The 27,912-nt window shown below is 37.7% G+C and overlaps 1 protein-coding gene across 3 annotated transcripts in view; it reads right to left on the bottom strand.

Annotated features, from left to right (window-relative positions):
• Aldh1a1 (aldehyde dehydrogenase 1 family member A1) overlaps positions 1-26,979 on the bottom strand; it is a 147,213-nt gene extending 120,234 nt beyond the window's left edge. Inside the window, exons 1-2 of one of the 3 annotated variants that reach the window (XM_060387341.1) lie at positions 26,930-26,979; positions 19,603-19,665 (exon numbers count right to left, since the gene is read on the bottom strand). Coding sequence is in view for 1 of the 3 variants with exons in the window: in XM_060387340.1 (XP_060243323.1) it covers positions 26,930-26,945 (16 nt within the window). In the remaining 2 variants the exon portion in view is untranslated. Of the gene's footprint in view, positions 1-19,602; positions 19,666-26,929 lie in introns of those variants that run through there. The other 2 variants (XM_060387340.1, XM_060387346.1) reach the window with 2 other exon arrangements.
• Positions 26,980-27,912: the final 933 nt, after the last annotated feature.

Raw genomic sequence — 27,912 nt, 5'->3', positions numbered from 1 at the left:
TAAATCTCCCTCTGTATTAGCTCCAGCTATACCACTCCTAGGCATATATCCAAAAGAGGCTCAAGTACACAATAAGGACATTTGCTCAACCATGTTTATAGCAGCCTTATTTGTAATAGCTAAAAGCTGGAAACAGCCCAGATGCCCCTCAGTGGAGGAATGGATGCACAAATTGTGGTACATCTACACAATGGACTATTACTCAGCAATAAAAAACAAGGAAATCATGAAATTTGCAGGTAAATGGTGGGACCTGGAAAGGATCATCCTGAGTGAGCTCTCCCAGAAGCAGAAAGACACACATGGTATATACTCACTCATATAGACATATAATATAGGATAAACCTACTAAAATCTGTACACCTAAAGAAACTAATCAAGAGGGAGGACTCTTGCTAAAATGCTCAATTCCTATCCAGAAGGGCAAAGAGGATGGACATCAGAAGAAGGAGAAAAGAAGGAACAAGTCAGGAGCCTGACACAGAGGACCTCTGAAAGGCTCTGCCCTGCAGACTATCAATGCAGATGCTGAGACTTATGGGCAACCTTTGGGCAGAGTGCAGGGAATCTTAGGAAAGAAGTGGGAAACAGTAAGATCTGGAGAGGACAGGAACTCCACAAGGAGAGCAACAGAACCAAAAAATCTGAGCACAGGGGTCTTTCCTGAGACTGATACTCCAACCAAGAACCATGCATGGAGATAACCTAAGACCCCTGCACAGTTGTAGACCATGGCAGTTCAGTATCCAAGTGGGTTCCATAGTAATAGGAACAGGGACTGTCACTAACATGAACTGATTGGCCTGCTCTTTAATTACCACCCCCTGAGGGGGGAGCAGCCTTACCAGGCCACAGAGGAAGACAATGCAGCCACTCCTGATGAGACCTAATTGACTAGGATCAGAAGAAAGGAAAAGAAGTCCTCCACTATCAGTGGACTTGGGGAGGGGCATGCGTGCAGAGGGTGGAGGAAAGGAGGGATTGGGACAGGAGGAAGGAGAGAACCACAGGGGGGATACAAAGCGAATAAAGTGTAATTAATAAAAAATTAAAAAAAATCTCCCTCCTTTTAGATATTTCTAGTTTGTATGTCAAGCTGACATGAGACCAGCCAGCACATTTCATGTCCCTTCCTTTTATGAGTACACACAATAGAACCAAATAAAAACAAGAGTTAAGTTAGCAGTGACATTGTACTAGAACTTAAGAATCGGAACTTCCTACACGTAACAGCTATAAACACTGGGTAAAATACAAAACAACTAGCACAGGGCTCCAGCAGATGAAACCATACAGTAAACGGAAGAGGGCATACATGGATGCAATAGACATGAGTAAACACAATCCACTCCAAATGTGTTAGGCAGTCTCTTGTTGTAGCAGTAGGCAAATGACCCAGCTAAGATTAAAACAAACAAACAAACAAACAAACAAAAAAACACACAAAAAAAGCCTGGTTTTATCCTAGAGGAATAGGAAAGAAATAATAGCAAGCACAGGGCAAATACTCAAAGACAGCCAAAAGAGAGGTAGTACTCCGTGTAGGAGCCTTACCCAGATTTCCCATCGTTCTCTGAGCTGTACGTGCTTAGAGAAGGCAGGAAAGAGGCCTAAATAAGACCTGAGCTGTTCCTCATCACAGTCAACAGGGAGGGTTTGACATGATTTCAACAAGGTAACTTCCTGGTATGATGTAAGAAGAATCAAATGAAATCAAATAAGAGTAGAGGACACATCCCACACAGCACAGTAGAAATCTACAATGCTGTGTTTTTCTGTAAACCCCTTAGGATTTCATTGCTTCAGACCTTGTATGGAGTAAATGTCCTAGAATTGAATATTCCTGTTTTTGTTCATTTTTCTGCAGCCTCTAGCTATTTTATATTTAGCTCAAAAATTTAGAGTTAAGTCTAGAATTCAATTTCTTATGCAGACACAAATTTCAACAGGGAAAATCACTGTTGGAATTTCTCATTAAATACATTTGATGGTTCACTTTCGACATTTGAGATTTGTAAAATATATGTTATGCTTTCTTTAATGCATGCTTTTATTTACACTGGTTTTCTGTGAGGTGGAAAACTGTGTCTTGCCCAGCAAAGCCAGGCTCAAACATTGGAGTCTATGCTCTATAAAGCTGCAATGCTCTGTTCTATTTTTAATTAATCTTCCTGAAAGAAAATATTCCTTGGTGGCTGAGTATAATATCCTTAAATGCTCTGTAAAATCCTGAGTAACAAAGCAATTCTCCGTACTTAAACAGTGCAAGAGGTCTTTTTACCTAGAGGAACTAAGGGACCTAGAGAATACCCTTTACATTTTAAAATTCAAGTTATTTTATTAATCAGTGGACACACTTCATTTGAGAGCATTCTGTATCTCAGTCTAATAAACCTGTTTTGTGGTTTGGCTTTACAAATCTTTATGTAATTTAAGTTGCTAAAGGATTATTGATCCAGAGGATTAAATGACACAATAGCTGGCAACTCTGAGGAAGGCACAGATGAGCATCATAGACTCCAGACACCCAGCCCTGATCCCTCTCTCCCCGGCGTGTGTTGCTAGACACCAGGTTCAAGTTACCTTTGTTTTCTAAACTAGAAAAGTCATTTGGTAGCTGAAGTAAAACAAAGTGACCATAGTATGGTAAAACCAATCATTAGTACAGTTTCTTTTGCATATAGAACTTGTAGGAAATTTCAGGAACTGGAACATCTATTGAAGACAAGGTCCTGAGTCCTGGTGGCAAGCTCTGGCCACTTGAGGACCCTTTTGATTGTTTCTGTTATGAATGTCCAGCCATTCTGATCCCTGGCGTTTCTTTACCATTTCAACATGGTTATGGTTCATAAGGAGATTGGAGATGCTGCTTTAAGCCACAGTTTATAATAGTTGATGTTTTCTGTGTCTAATCCACCTGGGCTCGAGCTGGATGAGCTTTAGTGAGGGGAGCAATAGATACGAAGCAATGGAAAAAATCTACCAATATGCTATTTTTTTGTCAGTGTTTGCTGTATGTTAATCGTTTTTATTACATCTTTGTTTATGTTGCTTCGTTTTTAAAGTCATCGGTCCCCAAATAACTAAGAACTCTGATGTCCACAATTGTGCTTGCAGGAGCCAGCATGATTTTTACATTGAAATCCCTTAATTATCACTGATATTTAACTCAAGCATCAAAATTCTAATAAATATTATAAATTTTCACATTAGGCTGACTTTACTAAAAATCAGGAATTGATAAAATGTAGAATTTTCCTATTCCAGAGTTTGTTTTTAAACATGTTTTTAAAGAAGTTGAGGCTTGTAGAATATATCAGAACACAGTTATCTTTTCAGTTCATCTTCATTGGAGTTTCCGGGAGCAACAAGGGCAGCCTGTCAAAGATGAATGAGTTTCTTGCTCCAGAAAATCATCTCGGAGAGAAGTTGAGACTACGTACAAGTCCTTCAGGCAGCTCAGTCTCTTCTCACTCAAATGTATTCCCTCTCTGTTTATGAATGTCAGTGCCGTACTCGGAGACATCAGAGAAGCACATGTGAATTCACAGAGACAGAATTAGCAAGCTCGGGGCCTTCACAGGTCTGCACCAGGTCCCCCCTATGTTAGGGCTTCTGATTTAGTGTTTTTATGTGATTTCTGAGCGTGCAAATGAGTAAGTTTCTGATTCTTGTACCTTGTCCTGGGCTCCTCTCCTTCTGCTCATTTTCCTTATCTACCTTCGATATGGCAGTTTTTGTTTTATTTCAGCATGGTTTATTATGTTTTGTTGCTACCTCTTAGTAGCCTGGTATATTCTAATGAGAGAGAGAGGGGGAGTGGATCTGGGTGGGAGGGGTTGTGGAGAGGAACTAGGAGAAGCAAAGGGAGGCAAATCATAATCACTAAATATATGAGAATGGATCTATTTTCAAAACAAGAAAATTAAAAAAGTACTTGTTTAAAATATAAAGTTATGCTTATACAATTATATATATATATATATATATATATATATATATATATATATATTACAGAATGAGAATATTTAGGAAATTACCACATTTTATCACTTCGTGTGCTTCTATTTTGGACTCGGAACATTAAAGTATTTTTTAGCAACTTTTTAAATTAAATTTTTATTTTTTTTATTAATTACAGTTAGTAAACTTTTTATCCCAGCCTTAACCCCCTCCCTCATTCCCTCCCAATCCCACCCTCCCTCTCTTATCTCCTCCCATTCCCTTCCCCAAGTCCACCAATAGAGGAGGTCCTCCTCCCCTTCCATCTGACATTAGCTTATCAGGTCTCATCAGGACTGGCTGCATTGTCCTCCTCTGTGGCCTAGCAAGGCTTCTCCCACCTCAGGAGGAGGTGGTCAAAGAGCCCTCCACTGAGTTCATGTCAGAGACAGTCCCTGTTCCCCTTACTAGGGAACCCACTTGGATACTGAGGTGCCATGGGCTACATCTGAGCAGGGGTTCTAGGTTATATTCATGAATGGTCCTTGGTTAGAGTATAAAAATGAGGAATGCATTATTATTATTATTGACTCTGCTTTCCCTGGTATGCAATAAATCACAGAAAAACTTACTCATTCTCCATAAATGGATCTCTACCAGTTGTACTCTCTCCTTATTTCCAGTTACTGGTCTTTAGTAACCATTATTCTACTCCCAATTCACAGATAGGTTTTTAGAATCAAAACCATTAAGTATGTGTCTGTTAATGCTTGGATTATTTCACTCAAATGAGTGTCCTCTAGGTCAATTTATTTCATAAACATGTTTTTTATTTCATATTTATGTATTTTAAGGACTAAATAATATTCCAATTTGGGTATATACCGTATATTTAAATCAAGGTGTCATTAAATAGCCTAGGCCAGCCTCAAATTTTCTGTGTAGTATTGGGTACCTATTTTCTTTGAATTGAAATATGCCTTCCTGAAGATAAGTTCTTTAAGGATCAGAATGCAAACCAAATGAAAGTCAGCAATCTCTCAAAATCTTCAGGAAGTTCCTGAAGCTTATAAGATTTTTAAAGACCCTCTTTCCCCAAGCATATTATAGAAGCAGTCACGATTCCTAAGTATCAGGCAGACTGCTCATGAGTCATATAGAGAGCTCTAGAAAGCAGCTTTCCTGAGTTATCATCCATGCTGGAATGGAAATTTGGGAGATGCAAATGCCTTTGAGACATCCATGCTCCTGTAAGTAACCCACCATTACTATTTCTGCAATTGACTCCAATAAATCCATTATTTGCTAAATTGCACTGGAATGGTATCATTTCATAGGTCTCTCATCAGTGGTTTGTCTCAGAAGAAGAGATATTTGTTCACATCTCCACAAGGAAAATAATACGATGCCAAGACAGGCTTTGTACCTCAGCATCCTGAGGGCGGAGATTATGGCACATCCACCATAAATAGCCTATACTTGCCTTGCTCATTGTCTATGAACCAGGTGTAAAGTATTTCTCCAGAAGTCTCCTGTATTTAAACTTGGGCCCTTTCTGGTAATGCTATTGAGAAGTAGTATGAGGGTGCTAAACTTGCCAATACATTAGCTAATGGTACGTGGCCATGATTGCATCACTAAATAAAGGAGGTGGGTCCCCGGGGCCATGTCTTTATAAGGGCACACATTATGTCTAGCATCCTTGCTTTCCTTCCTGGCTGCTCTGAGGACAGCAGCTTTCTTTCACTATGCCTTTCTGTTACGATGCTTCATCTTTGCCATTAGGCTAACGTTGATGTACCAGACACCTGTGAAGTGAAAACTTTCAAAGTTACTCTTTCCTTTTTTGTACTGATTTTTCTCACAGGGATCTAAAACTAAAGCAATGTTTATCTGTTGCTCTGTTCCTTGACCACTGTGAACAACAGCACTAGATTGAACTTTGGTGTTCAGACATTTCTTTAATATACTGATTTTTATTTCTTTTGTACACATGCCCAGAAATGGGATCACCCGTTCATATATAGTTCAGTTTTTAGTTTTTTTGAGGAAAGTCCATGCTTCCTTCATATGAGTACAACAGCTGGTATTTTAATGTGCATTTTTATTCAATTTTACTTGTTAGTCAACTCCCTCCTTAGATAAAGAGCCATTTATTGTTTGGAATACTGATTATTAGATTTTGCTTTATTTTTTTTTCTATTAGTCACACTCTTTGGGGGAAGAAGAATTGGATAAAAAATGTTTTCAAACAAAATATTCAGTAAAAGTTTATATGGCTAATAAATACAATTTAAAAATTATTTGATGCTAATCTAGAGGCATATTTTGGTAATCCAGGTTAGCTTGGAATGTATCTTGTAGCCTAAAATGGCCACAAACAGATTGTCTTTCTGCTACAGTTTCCCAGGTCCTGGAAATGCAAGTGTTTATCATACATAGTTTCTAGGATTTCTCTATTAAAGTACAATAGCAAGATTCAGAAGACAAATTCAAGTGCTTAAAATGTTGAAGATATTATGGCTAAATATGAATTAATATAGTCAGGCACAGTAAGCAAAATTACAGTTCCAGAAGGTCTACATTAAGAACTAATCTTTGGAACTAAGGAGATGGATGAGTGGCTGGAATGCTTCTCATGCAGAAATGAGGACCTGAGTTCAGATCCTTAGCACTCATAAAGAAATCTGGGAATGGAAGTGTACTTCTACAATTCAGCTTCAGTGGAAGAGAGACGAGCATATCTCTGGAACTAAGTGGATAGCCAGACTCACTAAATCAATGAGTTTCAGGGTTAGAGAGAAACTCTGTCTCAAAAATTAAGAGTGATTGAGGAAGACGCCTGAGGTTAACATCTAGCCTGCACACACATGTACAACATGTTGATACATAGTCTTAGGGAATTTCACACGGGCATACACAAGCACAAACATTCAGATACACACACACACATACACACAATCTCTAGCAAGGCTGTAGCAGGCTGTTATAAACCGGCTTACAAAATTTTAGATTTGAGGAACTATGTAATATTTCTTTTAGTAATGAAGAAAAATAGATTGCTATGTTGCTATGTTAATGTTTAAAATACAGAACCAATTACCATGAAACATTGAGCAAAAGAATGTTCAAAGTCTGGGTCTCTATTTGTTGTGAATACAAACCAACAATTTCATCAGGTTTATGATCAATCGAAATTTTCTCAAAGGGGTTTTTCATGACTTTTGTAGTGAGTTTATGTAACCGCTGAAGACGTTTATTTGTTGCAAGGATATCTGTATTTTCTTTCCCTAAATAGCCTAAATAGAAAGTGGCTAGCATGGACTATTTGTATTAAAATACATTTCCTTTCTAATGTGCGTGTGTGTGTGTGTGTGTGTGCGTGCATGTGTGTGTGTGTGTGCATGTGTGTGTGTGTGAGAGAGAGAGAGAGAGAGAGAGAGAGAGAGAGAGAGAAAGGTTATGAGAGGGTAAGGAGTAAGTTGGTATGAGGACTAGCCACAGACAGAAGTGATTTCTTACCCTTAAGGTCTAAAGGCTCTGGAGAACATCTTTTTATGGAAAATGAATAGGTCTTCCTGATGGTTTCATTTTATCTTCATAAGTTTAGGAGCCAATTGTTTATTAACATAAAGATATTTCTAGAATTTTATATGAGAAAGTAGTAAATCTTTGGGGAAATGACAAAAGCACTTATAGAGTCATTCGAAAGAGATACAGCAGTACTGAAGATTAGCTTGTCCCCATGCTGAGTCCTTTTATGATTTTTGTCCTCAGACAGGTTTCTAATGATCTCCCCCACCCTCTCTTTCTCTCTCAGATTTTGTTTACAGACATGTAGCTTATTTGCTTTAATTAACCTGTAATTAAACGTTAATTAAACGTTCACAATCATGCGGCACTTTAGGTTGCTTTAGTCAAGATGTCAGCCATGGCTTAGCATTTTCTTTCAGCTCAGATTCGACCTGGAGACAAATTACTGCCTTTGCATAGCCATAGATAAGATCAAAGCTTTCCCACAGAAGGAAGTACAAAGTGGCTTTCTGGAACCCTCTGTAGTTTGGGCTTCACTGATCCCAGAAGAATTTGGGTAAATCACAGTGCTTCCTGTTCCTGTTAGCCATGCAACTCCTGTTATCAGAAAACCGTCTACGTTAATATAAAACCTCAACTGCACAGAGGGCACCAGCCTGTACTTATTAGTGTCTTCAGGCTGCATCTTCCACTTCGTTCCTCCTCAGCAGTCTTTGCCGAGGTCATATCAGTTTCAATGGCATATTTTCTCTTTCTCAAAATACAGTTGTTGATTTCCTTTGCTGTGAAAATATAGATAATCTTGGCAAAATTATTCAAAATATGTAGAAAGTCTGGATATTGGAAAGAATTTTGAAAGCTGCTGTGCTGTCTTCTCTTCTGTGTGGTTACAATAGTGAGTGCAGGCCAAGGCATGCCATGCATTTCTTAGCAAGTAAGGGATGCTATTTATCTAACTTCATAATTCCATAACATAATATGACTTTGAAACTGGGACAAAATGAAAAATGGAAAACAAAGTGTTCTTTTTCTTGAAACGCTGGTATCTGTGCATCACAATCTGCCTGCCTAGAATTTGGCTTGTTGGTTTAGACCTAGGAAGCAGACTTGGTGTGGAAAGCCTCCTGAATATCCCTCTCCTCACTGACATGACCCACTCCAATAAGGGCAGCTATTTCTGAAGTCCAGGAGCTATTACAGTATCTTGATGCTGTTGAAAGCTAGCATTGTACTGGCATCTAGGATATGGTGTTTCCCTTCTGAACATAATTTCAGGAAAAGACAAATGCAGAAAAGGCCAATCTGACTTTGCTAGACCAAAACAACAACCCAAATGCTCTGTCATATGTGCATTATCCAAACCACAGATACAAGCTCACACACACACACACACACACACACACACACACACACACACACACACACACAAACACAGACCAAAGATCTTTTCACTAAATACAGCTTTGGCTGTACTCCATTCTTTTCTACTGCCTAGATAATAATTATTAAATAGCCTAGTAATAGAATTACCTTTACTTCCTGATCACAGCAGCCAATTCAGGGCAAAAGCCCTGCTTGTTTGAAATCTACTCAGTGTTGCTAAATGTAAATTCCAAGGCCTTAAAGCCCATATGTTGTCACTGTTTTTGTGTGCTCCTATGCCTTGTCATAGCTTGGAGTTGATGGCTTCCTTCATTAGAACAAGTCACTAAAAGCAACTGTGCTCTATTACAGTGCTGGTGATCTTTGACTGGGGTGATCTGATCCAATGTTGGTATGAGTTCACCACGTAAGGCAACCATGTGCGAAGGACAGAGTCAGCAGTAGCAACTTTTCTATGTATACAAGAAAGAGAAGTCTGAGGAGATGGTGAAAGACCACCAAAAATGGCTTTTAAAAGACTATTAATTGAGAAATACCAGTCATGAATCATAAGAAGAGCATATGTGTGTGTATTGGGGGAAAAATCTCAAGATTAGACTTGTCAATGAATTTTTTTCCTTGTGATGCAAGATTAGGATACAGAAAAAAAATTAAAAAAAAAATGAAAAATTGGTTGTTCTGGAATAGTTTTTGTGGTTGATGGTGGTGGTAAGTATTCCATGTTGGATCTCATGTATTTATTGGCTGTAAGTCCATCCAACCATTTTTATATTTTCATGATTCAGTTCAGAGGGCATACTTCTTTTATGAATTCCTGTCATTACATTTATATTAGCAAACATTTTGACATATGCAACATATATTACTTTACAATACTTTTATGTCCAAGTCATACCCATTTTTAAAATTTCTCCCTGTTGGTTATTTAGTTTCCTGTGCACATGGACAAGATAATGACTTCACACATATGTGAGCTTAGTTGCACCCACTCTAGCCACTGAGATTTTGCCCACTCTGAAGTATTAGATCTCTACTACATTTTAGAACAGAAAGTTAGTGGTGGATACAAAGACAATTTAATTGTTTAAGAATTGTTTAGTTGTTTAAGAAATATTCAGGAGGTAGAAGCAGTCTTCCATGATGAATGTGTATAGGAAATGAAAAAAAAAAAGATGGTGTCAGAACAAACTTTTTTGAGCTCTACTTTGCACAACTACAGAGAATAAAACGTTATTTACCTCAAGACTCAGATATACCTTTCTTGGGTATAGAACCAAAAAATGTTCCACCACAAAACAATGACAAATTGCTCAACTATGTTCACAGCAGCTTTAGTCTTAATAGCCAGAATCTGAAAACAACCTAGATGTCTCTCAACTGAGGAATGGATACAGAAATTGTGGTACATTTATACAATGGAATACTACTAAACATTTTTTTTAAAAAAAAGGAAATCATGAAATTTGCAGGCAAATGGTTGGAACTAAAAAGATCATCTTGAGTGAGGTAACCCAGAAGCAGAAAGATACACATGGTACATACGCAATTATAAGTAGATATTAGCTGTATAATGTAGGATAAACTAAAATCTATAGTCTTAAAGAAGTTAAACAACAAGGAGAACCCTAGGGAAGAGGCTTAATCCTCATTCAGAAGGACAAACAGGATAGACATCAGAAGTAGGAGAAGACAGGAATCAGGACAGGAGTCTTCCACAGAAGGCCCATCAAGGTATCAAAGCAGATTCTGAGACTCATAGCCAAATTTGTGCAGAGTGCAGAGAATCTTATGGAAGAAGGAAGAGATAGAAAAACCTGAAGGTGACAGGAGCTCCACAAGGAGACCAACAGAACCAAAAAATCTGGGCTCGGGGGTCCTGCAGAGACTGATGGATCAAACAAAGATCACATATGGAGAGGACCTAGAACCCCTGCTCAGATGTAGCCCTTAGACATCTCAGTTTCCAAGTGGGTTCCCTAGTAAGAGGAGAAAGGGCAGTCTCTAACATGGACTCAGTGGCTGGCTCTTTGATCACCTCCTCTGGTGAGGTGTTCTAAGTAGGCCACAGAGAAAGAGGATCCAGACAGTCTTAATGAGACCTGATAAGCTAGGGTCAGATGGTAGGGAAGGAGGACCTCCCCTATCAGTGGACTTGGGGAGGAAGATAGGAGGGAGTAAAGGTGGTACCAGGAGGAGATGAGGGAGGGAGCTACAGCAGGATACAAAATAAGCAAGTCATAATAAATAATAATAACAAAGAAAAAAATTTGAAAAGAGCTCTAATAACCAGCTACTGTGATAGACACCTATAATCCCAGCTCTTGTGGGGAAAAAGTTGGAGAATCAGTAGTTCTAGGCAAGTCTGGCCTAGTGAGAACCCTGCTTAAAAATAAAATAAAAGCTATGTAATTAGATTTTAATAAGCACAGCTAGATGAGAACATTTATTTTTATAAGGACAAGTAAGAAGTTTGGCCAAAAGTAGCTTCCCAGGACTTAGGACTTCATTTCTGTGGTCAAGTTGGTGACGAGAAAGATACTCTGATCTCAAGTACTATTATTGATAACACAGTCTGCAGTGTTATCTCCGTAAGATGTTCACTACGGCAAATATCAGACCTTGAGGAGTCACCGTACTCCCCTACCGCTTTGTCAGTCGTTCTCACAAAGTCCAGTCTTTCTCGTGTATTATGCAATGTAGAATTCACCTTTGGACTAAAGTATTACTCCATACTAGTTATTCATGAATTGATTACATTTTCAATAAAAAGTCCAGCCTCCTTTCATTCAAGTATAATTTTTCCTGTAGTTGTGCTAATAAGTCTCCTTTTATAATGTTTCATTTTTATGCATATTTTCCCTAAAACCTAATATCATTGGATTTAGCGTAATATAAACTCAGAGCACCTCCAAAAGGAATCTCACCTGCTACTTTCCATTTCCTATAGTATTATGAATAACATGATTCTACAAGTTTTATAGAAGTATTTGCTCTCTCTCTTTGTGTGTGTTTGTGTGTGTGTACGTGAAAGAGGTACAAACAAGAAGTAATTTTGCAAAAAGAGGATAAAAAACAATGGTTCATCCGATAGGAATGGATGCAATTAAACAGGCAAGAAAGACAAGAAGTTAATACCGCGAAACTTTTGTATTTACGAAATGAGAGCAAGCAAAAGCAAAAGATGAGATTAAGAATATTCTGCTAAATCCTTCGATGTTTATCTCATTGTTTTTTTTTAAACATGGATTATTAATGCATGTATTTGAATAGAGATACAGCAAGAACACAGCACTTCAGGACAATTATCCATCAAACTACAAATTTCCCTTAAGTGACTACATATTTAAAAGCCATTGAAAAACAATTAAGCTTTAATACATACCTGGTTATTCTCTTACTGTTTTTTCCTTATAACTGATTACTATGCTTTTATATCCTTGGTTTTGTGTCAGTGAAGTGTACAGTCACAAAACCAAGGATAGACAAGTGGATCTTCACTCTCTGCAAAGTCTGTGAGTGTACACATGGTTGGCTTTGTTTAATGGTACAGCTCAAATTCCTAAGAGAATGCCCTTGACAGAGAAGTGAGAGATAGTTGACAAGTATTGTGTATTAGTGTCTTAAAATAATGCATATAAAAGACCAGAGGCTTGAGGCAAGGAGATTAGTTTCTCACTATTAAGGTCCTAAATTTTGACATTGGGTAGAGGGGGAAAAATATCTTTTAAGAACTAAGGCCTTCAGCACTCCGAAGAAGGGAAAATCTTGACCTGAAACTCTGACTCTGTCAAGTGAGGAAACAGGAGAAACAAACCTACTGAGGATTCAGAGTTATGTGTGTGGGATGAGAAAGGCAACCCTGAAAAGCAATGGGCATTCAGCTGGAAAGTACACTTTGGCTGTTGAAAGAGAGATTAAGCTTCTGACAGAGATGCATAGCTGAAGGATAGTTTAGAGACAGATTAGAGTTCAGGAAACAGGGCAGTGTTGGGCCTTTTCTTTTTGGTAGAGTTGATAGATGAAGTCCTGGGTTTGAATAAGATCTCTTGCAGGATAAACTTCAAATGCAATGAGGAAGAGTGCAGAGAGCTGAACCTTCCACTGATATCCTCGTTACAGTTGACCAAAAAGATATCTCTTCATTCAATTTGGTCTTAATTTTTTTTTTCTTCTTTAAAGTTAGACTATTTCCTTAATGCTAAGCTGTTCTTCGTTTCTTATAAATTCACCTCTAGCCTAATGTGTGACTTGAAAATATTTCTTACCATTCCGTAGTTTTACTGCTCACTCAGTTATTATGCCTTTTGCTGAGTAAATTTTTGGTTAATGTGATCTCTTCAGCCTACTTTTGTTTTTGTTGCCTGTAGGGCTGTGAGCTTAGCTAAAACGGCATTGCCTGTACCAATGCTGTATGCAGCAGTTCTATGCTCTTAGTGTTTTCATTGAAAACAGTCTTAAGCTCAAGTCTGCAACACACTGGTTCGTATGGATGGGCTTACCCACTTTCTCTGAACTGTTAACTGAAGAGATTCTTCTTTTCTTGTGTTCTTGCTGACTCTCTAAAATTCCAGTTGGCTATAAATATGCTGGTGTAGCTCTGGATTCCCCTTTTATTCCCTATGTTCGGTGTGTATTTTCTTTTGTCAGTTCCACATTGTTTTGGTTACTATTATTTGTATTTTCTTTTTAACACCAGATCCTCTGGTATCTCCAATTTTGTTTCCTTTGATTAAAATCATTTTGAGTATTTTGGGATATTTTATGGTTCTGAATGCATGTCAGGATTTGGTCTATTCTCTGTATATTTGAAGAAAATTATTTAAAATTATATAGTGAAGTTCTCACTAAATCTCATACTCACAGGATACTCTGAGTCTATGGACATCTTAATAGCATCAGTTCTTCCAGTCTATGTACAAAGGAAACCTTACTATTTATTTGTTGCTTATTCAGTTTCCTTGGACATTTCCAAGAGAAAGAGAGAGGAGATACTTTAGACAAAACCATTTAACTCTATAAAAAAAAAAAAGAAAAAGTCAAATCTGTACTGCAATATCACCTCATATGAGTTAAGACATTTATTACCATAAGGTAAAAAAGGAACAAATGCTGGTGAAAATGTAGAGAAAGGGGAACTCATCTACTCTTGGCAAGAATGAGAATGAGGAACTCATTATGAAAACAGTATGGAGATTCCTCAAAAAAGATGTACTACCCCAGAGTCCGGCAATCCTATTGTTCCTGAAAGGAAACCAGATGTCAAAGAAACATCTGCTCACCATGTTTATTTCAGCACTATTTACAGTAGCCAAGCCTCGGAATCAACATAAATGTCTCTCGGTGGCTGAGTGAACAAAGAGAATGTGGCATGTGTGCACAACAAAACACTATTCAGCTTCATGAAGATGTTACACAGGCGCTTTGCTCTAAATGAGGTAAGTCACGCAGAGAAAGACAAATTGGGCATGCCCTGCCTCACATGTGGAATCCAAGCCCATCCATCTTATAGTCGAAAATAGAATAGTGTGGTTTACTAGAGATGGGAGGGAAAGGGGAACCATGCATCAATAAAATCAAATACAAAGTAGGAGAAAACTGACCTCAGCCATTCTGGCCCATTCATATTTTTATTTATTCCACACACATACATTAAATCTTCAGCAATAAACACAGCATAAAGATTCTGAGTGCTGCACTGTGATGGGGAGACAAAGCAGACAGAAAATATTTACATAGCAGTTTATAGAAATAAGCCACCAAAGATTCAGTCAACTGTGTGCCTGAACTTGCCAGACCTGATCATCTTTCTGATAAATTTAATTCATATCTGAGAATTTATTATGCATAAATACAGGACATTAATTAAAGTGTATGGGCCAATTTAAGCAGCTTTGTTTGCCAGATTTAACTGGCAACTAACTACAGTCATGTCAATCAAGAGAAGGATCTTTGTCATTCCTAGAACGTAAATTACACAATTTCAGTGAAAATAGTTTTAGTCCTATGGGAAGCAGAATAAACAATTTGTTAAAGACGGGTGTCCTAGAGAAGCCCTTGCTCACTATAGAACACTTTGCTAGAAGGTTGTTTATGCATATGACAGACTTGAAACTTCATAGAAGGATGAGTGTACCAAGTAGGAACTTCCCCAGGCAAGGAAAGATGTGAAATCATTGCCAACGAAAGGCAGAGTTCTGGCATCTAACACAACTAGTGTGTTTCTGAAGGCTGCTTAAGCATTCATGAGAAAGTTACAGCTGGGGGAAGCTATTTCCAGAAAAGCCTTCTGTGTGCTAGGGAGACATGGCCAAAGTAGCCATGAATATAACTCACATGAAGAATATGATACATCACATTTTTGTAGGTGGGAAATGGCAACTAAACACAGGAGAAAACTAAAATCAAAGCAGCAACTTTCAAGTTTTCTTAATCATAGCACAATAAATACGTTATCTTTTCCATGCTCTATGCATAGGTAACACATATATTTGTGAATTTTTTTCTAATCTTTTAAGAATATTTGTTTTTATTTAGTGATTGCCTATACGTGTTTAAGTATACAACATGCAGAGCAGGTACCTACAGAGACCAAAAAGGTTAATATGACCCCTCTGCCACCCAAGTTATAGGCAGTTTTGAGCCACCATATGACTGCTAGGAACCAAACCAGGTCCCACATAAGGGCAATAGACCATGCTTAACCACCGGGCCAGCTTGACGGCCCATGCTGATGTGCTGTAAGCACACACTAGTTAAAGAAGAAATTATAACAAGCCCACATTTTTTACATCCTTGTTGGCTATGTTTGTAATTCTAGATTCAAGCAGTTATCTGAAGTGTCATTGAAAATAGCCCATTCTTCCATCTGGACATACTGTATTTATAGCCAATGAAAGGAAAGTGGAATACAGAGAACAAAATAGAGGGAGCTCAAATGGTTAGTTTGAGTCTGTTTTACTTGAATATAATTTAAATTGATGATGTGGGGTTAGCTAAAGCTCAGCTGCTTGTAACAAGGTCAGGTCACACATCATGCCAGGTTACTGTTCACCAGGATACAGAAACTTTTAGCTCAGACCTAACATATGTATGTCTAGCTAGCTTTACCCAAAACAGTATACATGTTGCTACATGTGACAACTTGAGATACTTTCTATTCTGTTTTATTTCATTTTAAATACACTAATCATGGACACTAGTGAGGAAACTATGTATTTGGAAGCAGTGGACTACACATTCATTTACTTGTCAATCTTTGCTTCTCAGATGTTCATTGGGACTCAGTTTTAATTGTGTCCTGCTAACTTAGTAGATTGTGTAACAAGTCTGATACTAGACTATTAAATGGAAGTCACCATGTTTGCAAACCCTTCGAGAATTGAATTTTAAAATGTTTGCAATATGGGGTGGAGCGATAGCTCAGTGGTTAAGAGCATGTACTGTCCTTCAAAAGATCCTAAGTTCAATCCCCAGCACCCACACAGCAGCTCATAACTCTCTGATGCCATTTTCTGGAGTACATATATACATGCAGACAAGGTGCTCATATGCATAAAATACATAAATAAATATGTCTTAAAATATTGCATTATATTATTTCATGTGTTGGTAAAAATCACACTGTAATGAACTCAACATTTTAAAGTAATGCAATTCACCTAATTGATATGATTAAAACACTCATTATCTAAGAGGCTCATACTACTTCCTAAGTACAAAGATAGAGAACATAAACTTATGTGGTATACATGATTAAGAGTTGGCCATCTAAAGGATAAATCTGTTATTAAAAACAGAGTTTAGTTCTTCTTTTGGAAGACTTAAGTCAGTAAATAACACAATAAAGAGACCTATTCTGGGAATGGGTGATTCCTTTTTAGAAGAGAGGATCTAGATATCTTCTTGAAGTGGTTTTAAGCCTTCTGAATAGATTAATTTTTGTCCTAGTAAAATCAAGGTCTATCATAAAGATAGTAATTATTCCAAAGGTCAATCAGTCATTAAAACTATCTTTAGACAGCAGAGTAGCTTTTATTTCATCCAAGAAAATGCCAAATATTTAAACATTGTACTTTTTAAAGGCCAAAGAAAAAGAGAAAAATAATTTATTTACCTTTAAAATATTTACAAGAATATATGTAAGATTAAACCATATAAATATTTTCTTTGTAATTAATAAAAAATATTTTGGAGAGAGATTTGATTACGTATTCACTTTCTCTAAGTAATCTCAAAGCATCCCTGATTCCAAATACACATAAGCAACATCCATCCTCTGCTGTATCCAAGAAACACATCTTAACTTCAAGGAAAGACATCATCTCAGAGTAAAAGGATGGATAAAGATATTCTAAACAAATGGACCTAAGAATCAAACTGGTTTAGCCATTTTAATATCTGGCAAAATAGACTTCAAAACAAAAATAATCAGAAAACACAGAGTACTCTACATACTCATCAAAGAGAAAATTCACCAAGATAAAATTGTAATTCTTAAAATATACCCATCAAATGCAAGGGTACCAAAATTCATGAAGAAACACTAGGATAAATTGCAAACTGACCCTCATACCTTGATTCTGGGAGACTTCAATATCCCACTCTCACTAGTAGACAGGTAAACCATAGAAGAAATAAAGAGAGTTATGCTTGAGCTAACTGATGTTAAAAACTAAGTGGGTCACCCTGACAAACTACTTTGACACAAAGCAAGTCACTTCAGATCAAAAAATTGAAGTAACACCAGCATTCCATCTGACCACCAAGAATTAAAGCTGGATATCAACAAATAACAAAACAGCAGAAAATTTACAAACACATAGAAACCGAACAGCTCACTACTGAATAAAAATGGGTCAAGATAGAAAGTAAGGCAGAAATTGAAGACTTTTAGAATTACATAAAAATTAATAATCAAATACCCAAAGTCATGGGACACAATGAAGATGGTTCTAAGAAGCAAGTTCATAGTACTAAGTGCCTACATTAAAAAAACAATAGTGATCACATACTAGTAATTTAACAGCACTCCTGAACACTGTAGAACAAAAGAATAATTCGCACCCAAAAAAAAGCAGACAGCAAGAAGCAATCAAGTTCAGGGGTGAAATCAATGCAATAAAAACAAAAGAAAATACAAAGAATCAACAAAACAAGGAGTTGGTTCTTGGAGAAAGTTGAATGACTCATCCTTATCCAACTTAATGAAGAGGTAAAGAAAGAAGATCCAAATTAACAGAATGAGAAATGAAAAGAATACAAAGCAGACACTGAGGAAATCCAGATATTCATAAGGACATGCTTGAAAAACCTATACTCTACCAAATTTGAAAATCTAAAAAAAACAAAACAAAAAAAATAGACAATTTTGCCAATAAGTACCACCTACCAGAGTTACCACTATTAGAAAAATAATTTAAACAAACCCATAACTGCTACTGAAATAACAACATAATTAAAACTATCCAACTAAAAGAAGCACAGAATTCTGTCAGACTTTCAAAGAAGAGTCAATACTAATATTCCTCAAATTATTCCACAAATTGAAGCATTGATCAATTCATTCAATGAGGCCACAGTTACCCTGAACCCTAAACAACATGAAGAACTAAAAAAAAAAAAAAAAAAAAAAAAAAAAAAAATTAACAGAACCCTTTTCCTTATGAACACAGAAGCAAAAGTTCTCTATCAAATGCATGCAAACTGAACCCCAAAACATATCAGAAAGATCATCTACCACGATCAAATAGTCTTTTTGCTAAAGATGCAGGGATGGTTCATCATACATAAACATATACACATAAGCCACCATATAAACAAACTGAAAGACAAAACCCACATTAGCATATTTTTGGATACAGAAAATGACTTCAGCAAATCAAACACATCTTCATGACATAAATTCTGGAGAGATTAATGATACAGCTAATGCAACATAGTAAAGGAGGTAATAACCAAGCTACAATCTGTGATTATACAAACAGTGGTTACTTATTACATAAGGGACTAGAGGTTGGGGGTTAGATAGATCTCCCTAGGAAAGGGAAATGGAATAGTTATGGGTGGATAGGAGGTGGCTAGGAAGGGAGGAGCAAATGGGGAGTGAGAAGGAAGATAGGGGTGAGGAAGAGGGCACAGAGAGAGACAGCTAAAATTGAGGGCTGTTTGGGGCAATGTTTGGAAACTTAATACATAGACGCTTCAGAAAATACATACATATATGAAGGAAATCTGAATGATATTGCCAGATAATGGGGAAGACGGGACCCCAACTGGCCATTTATTTTCACCAAATGAACTTTCCAATACATGGATTAAGTTACATTTAATGGAATGTTTAGCCAAAGCGGTGCCGTGGGAATCCCTAAAATACCAAGGCTTTAGGTTGCCCTCCACAAGCTGACAGCAAGCCCACATTGCTGAAGACATCACCTACTCACTGAACATGGAGATGTCTATCTGGTCTTTACCCAGAACCCATGTGCTATCATCTTTGGTGCATAAAGGCACTCTGAATGCTACCAAAAGAGCATAAACACCAACTCAGCCACAAAACCTGGGATTGACATTGAATCATGCCTGCAAGAAATGATAATACTGTTCTATTGAAGAAACGTAGCCATAACATGAATCCTGGGTACATAGATCAATGCCTTTCTTAGTCATCACCCTAGAAATTTCCTCTAGCAGCAGATGGAAACTAATACAGGAACCCGTAGCCAGAAAATATGCAGAGTAAGATACCTTGGAATACTCAGCTCTAAATGGGATGTCGCCATCAAATCTCTCCTTTCAAGGCTCAGAACCCTACAAAAGAGGATGCAGAAAGAATATAAGAGCAAGAAGGGATGGGAAGACACTGAGAAATGAGGTCCTCTAAACCAACACGATCCACACATGTATCAACTCACAGAGGCTGAGTCAGCATGCACAGGGCCTACATGAGTCTGCACCAGATGGGGTCCTAGAGCTGAAAGAAGTGGACACATGCCCCACACCAAACCCAGAAGCTGTCTACAGTTGGTAACCACAAGAAAATTAAATTTTCGTTTTCTCCAGCAGATTTTCATTAAGGAAACAAACTGCTCTTAAGTAGGCTGCATGCCCAGCAGTTGATGCCCATCAAAAGGTGAACTCAATGGCACTTTTGGAGGATCATTTTTTTTCTCATAAAGGCATGTCATACTTTTAAATTTATAACATACATATATATGACATACATATGTCATATATAGATACACCATATATATATGACATATATAGATACACCATATATATATATATATATATATATATATATATATATATATATATAAACTTCCAGTTTAGTGCTTTTATGGGATTTCTGAGTATGAGAATTAGTGGGTCTCTGTATATATTTCTCATGCTTTCTCCTGTACTCTTTTACTTATGATTGTTTTGTCCTATTCCAATGTATTGTTTTTTATTTTATTACATTTTATTATTATCACTTAGAAGCTTGTTTGTTTTGCAATGAGTGACAGAAAGGATTAGGAACTGAGAGGCATAGAAGAAGGACAAACTGTAATCATGACAGAGTATGTGAGAAAAAAATCTATTTTCAATAAAAGGATAAAAGCAAAATAAAACAACAACACAAAGAACAAAAAGTGTACCATAGGACTAAAACAACAACAAAATATCCAAAAAACCCTGATGTTTCTGCATGTTGTTTATTATTTATAACATAAGTGAGCATTCTGTGGACTCACATGTTTTGTGTTTGTGCTCTGTCTTCATACATTCATTATAATTTTCTATTCTAGCTATATAAACTTACAAAAAAACCAAATATGTAGTTCTTAAAGAAATTTTTTGAGAAATAGAGAGTTTTTGGGTTTTTAGGTGCCAGAAGGATTTAACAGGCTAATTTTTTAACACAGCAAATAATATGGCACTGATCAAACAGTGTCTCAATGAAGATAAAAACAATTGTGATTTAAGCTGTACTTCTAGGAATGAAATTAGTCCAGTATTATTAAGTGAGAATTTGTGTTTCATTTCATCCAAGTGAAATATGGAAGAAAGTATCCTACCTTCAAGATTAACTTTTATGTTAAAGAAAGTAAGGAAAAGCTTAAGCTTGATAACACACACAAAAAGACATATTTCTGTGTATGTGTTTGTATGTATGTGTGTGAGAGACAGAGAGAGAGACAGACAGAGAGAGACAGAGAGAGAGAGAGAAACTATTTTCCTAAATAGAGTCTTTATTTTGAATGGCTATGTGAACAGAATTCACCATGTTTTGAATATTAATTTTCCCAATAACATAGTGGCAGTGAACATTCACAACAACCGCAGTCATGACTAGCCTTTATTGAAAACCTACTACAACCCGGCACATCCTGAGTGCCTTTGCGAGCAGATGAGACCCTGCTTCTAGATGTTATCATATCCTTATGAATACATGCGTGTTTCAGTGTACATTTAACTTAGAGTATTTCTTCTCATGCCTAGAGTATGGCATGAGAAGTAATACTCTTTCGGTTAGTAATAAGCAAGAATACCATCTATGGTTATAAACAGTGATGCTTTCATTTTTAGTGACTGCAACGATTCAAACTGCTTTGGAAAAATGTCTAGGGATACATCACTCTCTCTTAGTCACTGTCAAGTACAGCACAGCATTTCACACAACAGTGGGGGTTCTAGTGGTGTATAAGTGTGGGCATTTAGGCAATAGTAATAATAACTATAGGCCTTCTGTATTGATGAAGACATTATTGTCTCTGGGGTGTTGTTATAAATAAAAAATAAAATGAGTGTTGGATTGTAATGTCATTTATTATTTGACCTATGATCATCACGGCGGTATTATTTAACCTGCTATTACAAAGAATAAGACACAGAAACCTGTTAGATTTATAGCTGCTTTATTTACCTTGGGCTGGGGAGATATTTTCCTTACACTGTCTCAATATCCTCACCATTCATCTCCCAGCCCCCATCCAATTCTATCCACCTTAATCCTCCTCATCAGGTCTACCTTCCATACATAATCCCATCATACTTGCTTTTATTCTTCATCTGGGACTTTCCATCCCGTTATTGGAGTCTTTTTTTTTTTTTTTGGTTCATAAGATTTCTTTTTCACTAACCCATTGTGGAGTCCTCCTTCCTTCTCTCTTCCCATCCCTCTGTCTCCTGTGATTCCCTGTCCTCAAAAGCCTGAGGACCTTAGCCACACCTACCCCATTCTGCTCTGCCCAGGTACAGGCCATTTAATTAACCAATCAGGTATGTCTTTGACAGGTTCACAAAACAAGGAGAGGTGTAACCAGATCTTGAGGGCCAGTAACATGCATCAGAACTCTTAACACTGGAGTCCTGGCTTTAGGACAGACATTTTAATCTAAAAATAGTTTCCATTTTGGAGAGGAAGATGCTTTTTCCCCTGTAGCAGCTTCTAGGAAACTTTTTCTCCAATTTTAAGCATATCGCAGTATTCTGGGATGGTAAGAATTCAGACTTGCAAAGCAAAACTGGCTGTAGCAGTTCACTATTAATATTCTTAAAAGGCCAATACTTAGCAGAGATTTTATTGTTTGTTACAAATATCAAGGATCTTGAGTTTTATTGGGTTACCCAGAAAGAAATTCTGAATTAAAGGCTATACATACAGTTTACTTAGAAGTCTCAGAAGATGAAATTGTGAAGAAAGAAAAAGAGCAAATTCCACAGAGGGATGTCTTGATCCACAATGCAAATGGAGCTGAAACAGGGACAGCCCCATCTGGCAGGTCCTCTGAACCTTCTGCAGTTCCCTAAACTGAAGGGTTATTTATATGTCTCTATTAGCCAAATAACAAGGAGGGGAATCTCAAGGAAGGATCTGTTCAGAAACCAAGGACAAGGTTTTCCAAGAAATGCACTTGAAACTGGTCAACAGAAGAAATTCCCAGCAGCTCATTACATACATACATGGACCATAAGGAGTAGATCTAAAGAGACATCACAGTACTCATTCCAAAGTAAAGAATGAAATAACGGGAGCAAGCACAACCACAATCAAGTTCATAGAAGCAAATGTATTTTAAAGATTAAGCAAGTATATTTGGATACATAATGTAGACTGAAAAGGACACGCTAGGGGAAAGAAACAGAAAATACTAAAGACACTGAACTTTCATTGTTGTTGTCTTATATTTGTTTGTTTCTGAAACAATGTTGGAAGATCCTGGTATTAAGGTTACAGTCCACCATGTCTGGATAGCTCTCCAAGCTCTTTGAAATGGATGACTCCCTTCTCAGTGGGGCTTCCTCTTCTCTGCCTTACCTTATCTGGAAAGCTTTTCTAGGCACAGATGCCTGACTGTGCATGGAAGAAGAATCTTCACAGAGCCTTCTGCAAGTGCTATGTGACTTAGCATATGAGTCCCACCTTTTCCCCCTGCCATAGGACAATTAGGTATTGTGTTATGAACAATCAGTCCTTCCTGCCTGTAACCCTAAGAACCCTTCTATACCTTACCTCTGAAACAATAAAATAATCTGCCTCTCTAAGGCTGACCCCCAGAAGTCTTGTCTGCTATTTCATGGCTGTCTGAGCATCATTAATCACTTCTTCTCCCTTTGTCTTTGTGGGCTGCCAGCCAATGACCCCCCAGGGGAAGGGAGAACCACAAGACAGGGCTTATCTTTATAGCCCTGGCTGTCCTGTAACTTGCTCTGTAGACGAGGATGACCTTGAACTCACCGAGATCTGCCTGCCTCTGCCTCCAGAGTACTGGGATGAAAGGCATGTACCACCACTGCCCTGTTAAAATATTGCACTTTAAAATTTAAAATTTGAAACAAAAATTGTATGTCTATATTTTATAACAAGAAGAGAGAATCTAAGTAGATTTAATCAAACTCTAAAAGTTTGCTCTGTCTTCTGACTCTATGAAGTCAGGTAAGAGTTGCAGGTGGTACCAAATGGCTGATGTCCAAAGTTAACACAACAGTGCAACTAGTTGCTTATACTTGAAAAATAACAATAATCAGGAGTGGACTGTGGAGACAAGAATTCAGACATAAAGCACGTTGGGGCCATTAGCTATTCACAGTATCAACATAATCATTGTTCTCATTCACTGTGCAGTGACAGTAGGACAAGCTGAAGACAACTCCCATCTGTGATATAATGAGGTTTAAGCAGAAGCATAAGGATGACTTCTAGGAAATCTTACCTCTTGAATTGTAGAATAGTACAGTGTGGCTTTCATCTTTTTTTCTTGTTTTAATTACAAATGCAATGGTTAAAGACACAGTAGCCATATAACATTCAAAAGCAGTCCTGAAGACTGGAAGAAACGTACCCCAAAGTCACAGGAGTGCAGTGCCAATGGAAACAGTCACTTACCATTAGGCATTTTGTCAAGTTAAAATATAAAGTTTAATTTTAAGCCACCTAACGTGCATTGCTATTATTACTGATTTTTGAATACAACCATAACTGCTACGGAAAACTAGTCATGTAGTCTGAGAAATGTTTGATGGACATGATACAGAATGAGGAAATGGCAATTGGCAGCTAAGAGTCCAAACATGTGCAATTTGTCAGTGGTTGAATCACCAGGGCTAAGAGGATGTAGAAAGCTTGAAGCCTGAGGAGTCATTATGAGGTTCCAGCTCTTGAAGGGTTCTTTTTCTGGCTGATATGATACTACTCATATCTCCCTTGATAACCATGGAGTTATTTACTCATCCTAACCTTTTCATGTGTTTTGGCTTGTTTTGCAGTTTTCCATTCATACTCTTGTTTAGTAACTCCACATTTCCACTTTTAATATATTTTAAATATCACTTTTTTTTTTATAAAGCCTTCTTTCGACTCTTAAGCACTCAAGGCAGAATATTATTCTTCTTTTAAAAGAAAGAAAAAGAAAAAAGACACTGTTTTCTGGATAATTTTGTAGCAAGTGGTATTTTACATATATTGTCAGTTTTGCTACTTTAAAAGCTAGGGTAAGCCCTAACGTCCCCACCTCTCATCACTGTTCCATTACAGAATATACCTTTGCTGTATGAGCCTTTTGTTTGAGGACACTTGACACCCAATACGTACAATCCTACCATAACGCCCTGGATCCATCCACATCTTACAATGCCAATCTGCCTCCAGTCAACATCAAAGAGCTTCTCTCATCTAAAGGTTCTATCATTTTTCAAAATTCCAAGTCTGCAGTCTATTCTGAGACCCATGGCAAACATTGAGCTATGGAGCCATGTAAAACTGAAGAAGCAAAACGCCTGCATCCAAATGGGTAAAAGTCTCCATTATGAAGGAATAGATAGGGCCCTAGAAATGTGCAATGGGGCAAAGAAAGACTTAAACCCATCAGTGCAAGCGTGAGACCCTGTCGTTATGTGTCTAACTTCCAGGAAACATGGTGGGCAGCACAATATGTGCTCTGAAGGTTTAATAAGCCTTATTCAGGAGTCCAGGAAGTCTGCTGGCCATATGACTTCTCCCTCTTGTGGATTCTGCTCACCAAGTGCTTCTTTCCGTAGCAGACTTTCCATATTCTTGGAATCTTCCATTTTTCTGGAGTCTCCACTAAACCATTGGCTTCAATCTCATACCTTCAAGCATCACTGTTTTTTTTTTCAAGTACACAATATGCATTATCTGCCACAATTATTACTGAAGAATTGGTTTTCTGCTTTAACAGTTGGAATAAAAGGCAATTCTCACTGTCTTTGCCTAACAAGCATTACTTAATACTTCTTCAGAAAAATCATAAGTGGAATATAATTTAGGTAATCCACACATGCTTCTTGCTATGACTTCTTAACACATATCAGTTAATTTGCTGTTGTGTGAAATGTATCAATGAGACTTCACTGTAAAAAATTAAAGGCTTAATTTTTTCTTTAGTAAACATCAAACAAAACTTGCAAGAAATACATGGCCGTTGTAAAAGCTTCTCCCAGTAGGTCAAAAAATTCTAAGGCTCTGTAAACCCTGCTCAGAATTTTTGAATGATTAACTTACAAAGTTGAGATATTTAGGAGCTCATGATGTTTTTAAAATACGGCAATGTAGTTCAGAATCTGAAGCTTACCATTAAGGCGATTTGTTAAATTAACATTCATTTTGGAGACTTGCTTTCTTTTCTATGTAAGAATGTTTTAGCTGCTAAAGATCATTTGGAGTCACTTTCATTAAAAGTTGACTTTGAAAGTTCAAATACATACCAAGCCTCCAAACTCCCAAGCTTAGGAAAGAAAAAAAAAAAAGGCTTTTATGTAAGTTACAGATGCCTTGACAAGGAAGACAGTAAAAACTCACAAGCCATTTACTTGGTTGCATCTTGAAAACCCAAATTTATCTGGATGGGGTAAAACACTCCCAACCAGCAGCCTTACCAGGCCACAGAAGATGACAATGCAGCCATTCCTGATGTGATCTGATAGACTAAGATCAGATGGAAGGAGAGGAGGACCTCCCCTATCAGTGGACTTGGGGAGGGGCGTGTGCAAAGAAGGGGGAAGGAGGGTGGGACCGGGAGGGGAGGGGGAGGGGCTTATGGGGGGGATACGAAGTGAACAAACTGTAATTAATAAAAAAAGATACAAAGTGAGTAAATTGTAATAAGTAATAATAATTAATAAAAATGCAAAAAACATAAAAAAAAGAATCATTTCTTAAACTGAAGCTTTGACTCTCGTACACAGCATTTAACTGTCTTAATCTTACAGCTACAGATCTTTCCAGTCGGTGTAAACTCCTGCAGAACCTACTAACCCAGCTGAGAACATAGATCTATATTCCTTTCAGTGTTACAGCTATCTTCCTTCTGGCACTTGCAGAAACCACGGGAGGACAATTTCCTTCCAAGGAACTTTGTTCAGAGTGACTCTGAAGCTCAGAGCAAATTGACATTTTGGCTCTGCTCTTTCCCATACCCTTCCTGGCTCCTGCTCTGAACTTCTCAATCCTGCCTGTTTATCACCAGCTAATTAAACATGAATTTATCTTTCAAACTCCTTCTTCCATTTTGACTCTGTGGTCATTTAAACTTCTCCCCTTGCTACCAGTTCTTTTCTCCAGAAATCATACCTCTCACTGGTTCCATTCAGGGGGGTACTTTCCAGTTTCCTTCTGGCTGTAGAATCCACTCTTTTCTGCTCCTAAATTCCCCAGCCAGCACAAGACTCCTCCCCCACGGCTCCATCCACCCCTCAGATTGTCTTCCAGGCCTGGATGTTCTTTTCTGACAATCCCCCAGGCAGGCTCCGTTCTGGGCTCTGTCTCCATTGTGAAAGAGATGGTTCCAATTTCTTAGGACATACTCAGATTTGCCAAAACTCTGTCTTTAGATGACTTCTCCAGTTTCCCCACTGAGACAGATGACATTTCTGGGCCCAAGTTTTTCAGAGTCAAGCGGATCAGATCCATTAAAGCTGATGATCAGCCTTTGAAGTTGCTTTTCCTTTAAGAAAGTCTTCCACCTTGAATGTTCTGTCACATTGAGAAGGTGTTAAAATGCATCCACCACTAAAGAATCAGATTTAGTTGGTCTTTGTGGATGTTAGAATTATTTAACATTTCACAAGACAATTCTGATATATTTGTGTAGGTTTTTGAACCAGAGCGGACACTGTCACCCTGTTTGTTCTCACATGCCTCCTTTCTGAAGGAGTTAAGATTTGTGTCACTTTTCCCTTGTCCTCAGCCATAGTTCACCCCGCACTTGACAGAGACAGAGTGTGCCTTCATAGCTTTCCAAGACAGTTGGCAATATAACAAAGCCTGGGAGACTGCCAAAGCAACATTGATAAAGGGAACTAGAAAGGCTCGGGCTAAGGGGAGCAATGCCAGTTGACTGGTCCTGGATACCCAGGGACAGAAGTGTGAGCAAGGATTCTGAATACTACAGCCTGATTTCTGTCCTCTTTTCTTCTTACCTGTGATTGCAGAAGGATGAAGTTGGGCTTGGAAATCTTCCAATCGATTCGGAAATTGGGACAAGAAAAATTATTACTTTAAGAAAAATGTTTCTTCATGAAAACAGAAAGGTGGTAGTGAGAAACAGTCAACTT

Source organism: Meriones unguiculatus, chromosome 1 (genome assembly GCF_030254825.1).
Source record: "Meriones unguiculatus strain TT.TT164.6M chromosome 1, Bangor_MerUng_6.1, whole genome shotgun sequence".
Taxonomy (NCBI): Eukaryota; Metazoa; Chordata; class Mammalia; order Rodentia; family Muridae; genus Meriones; species Meriones unguiculatus.
Note: the sequence above shows the minus strand (reverse complement) of the source record. Positions and strands in the feature narration are given on the sequence as shown.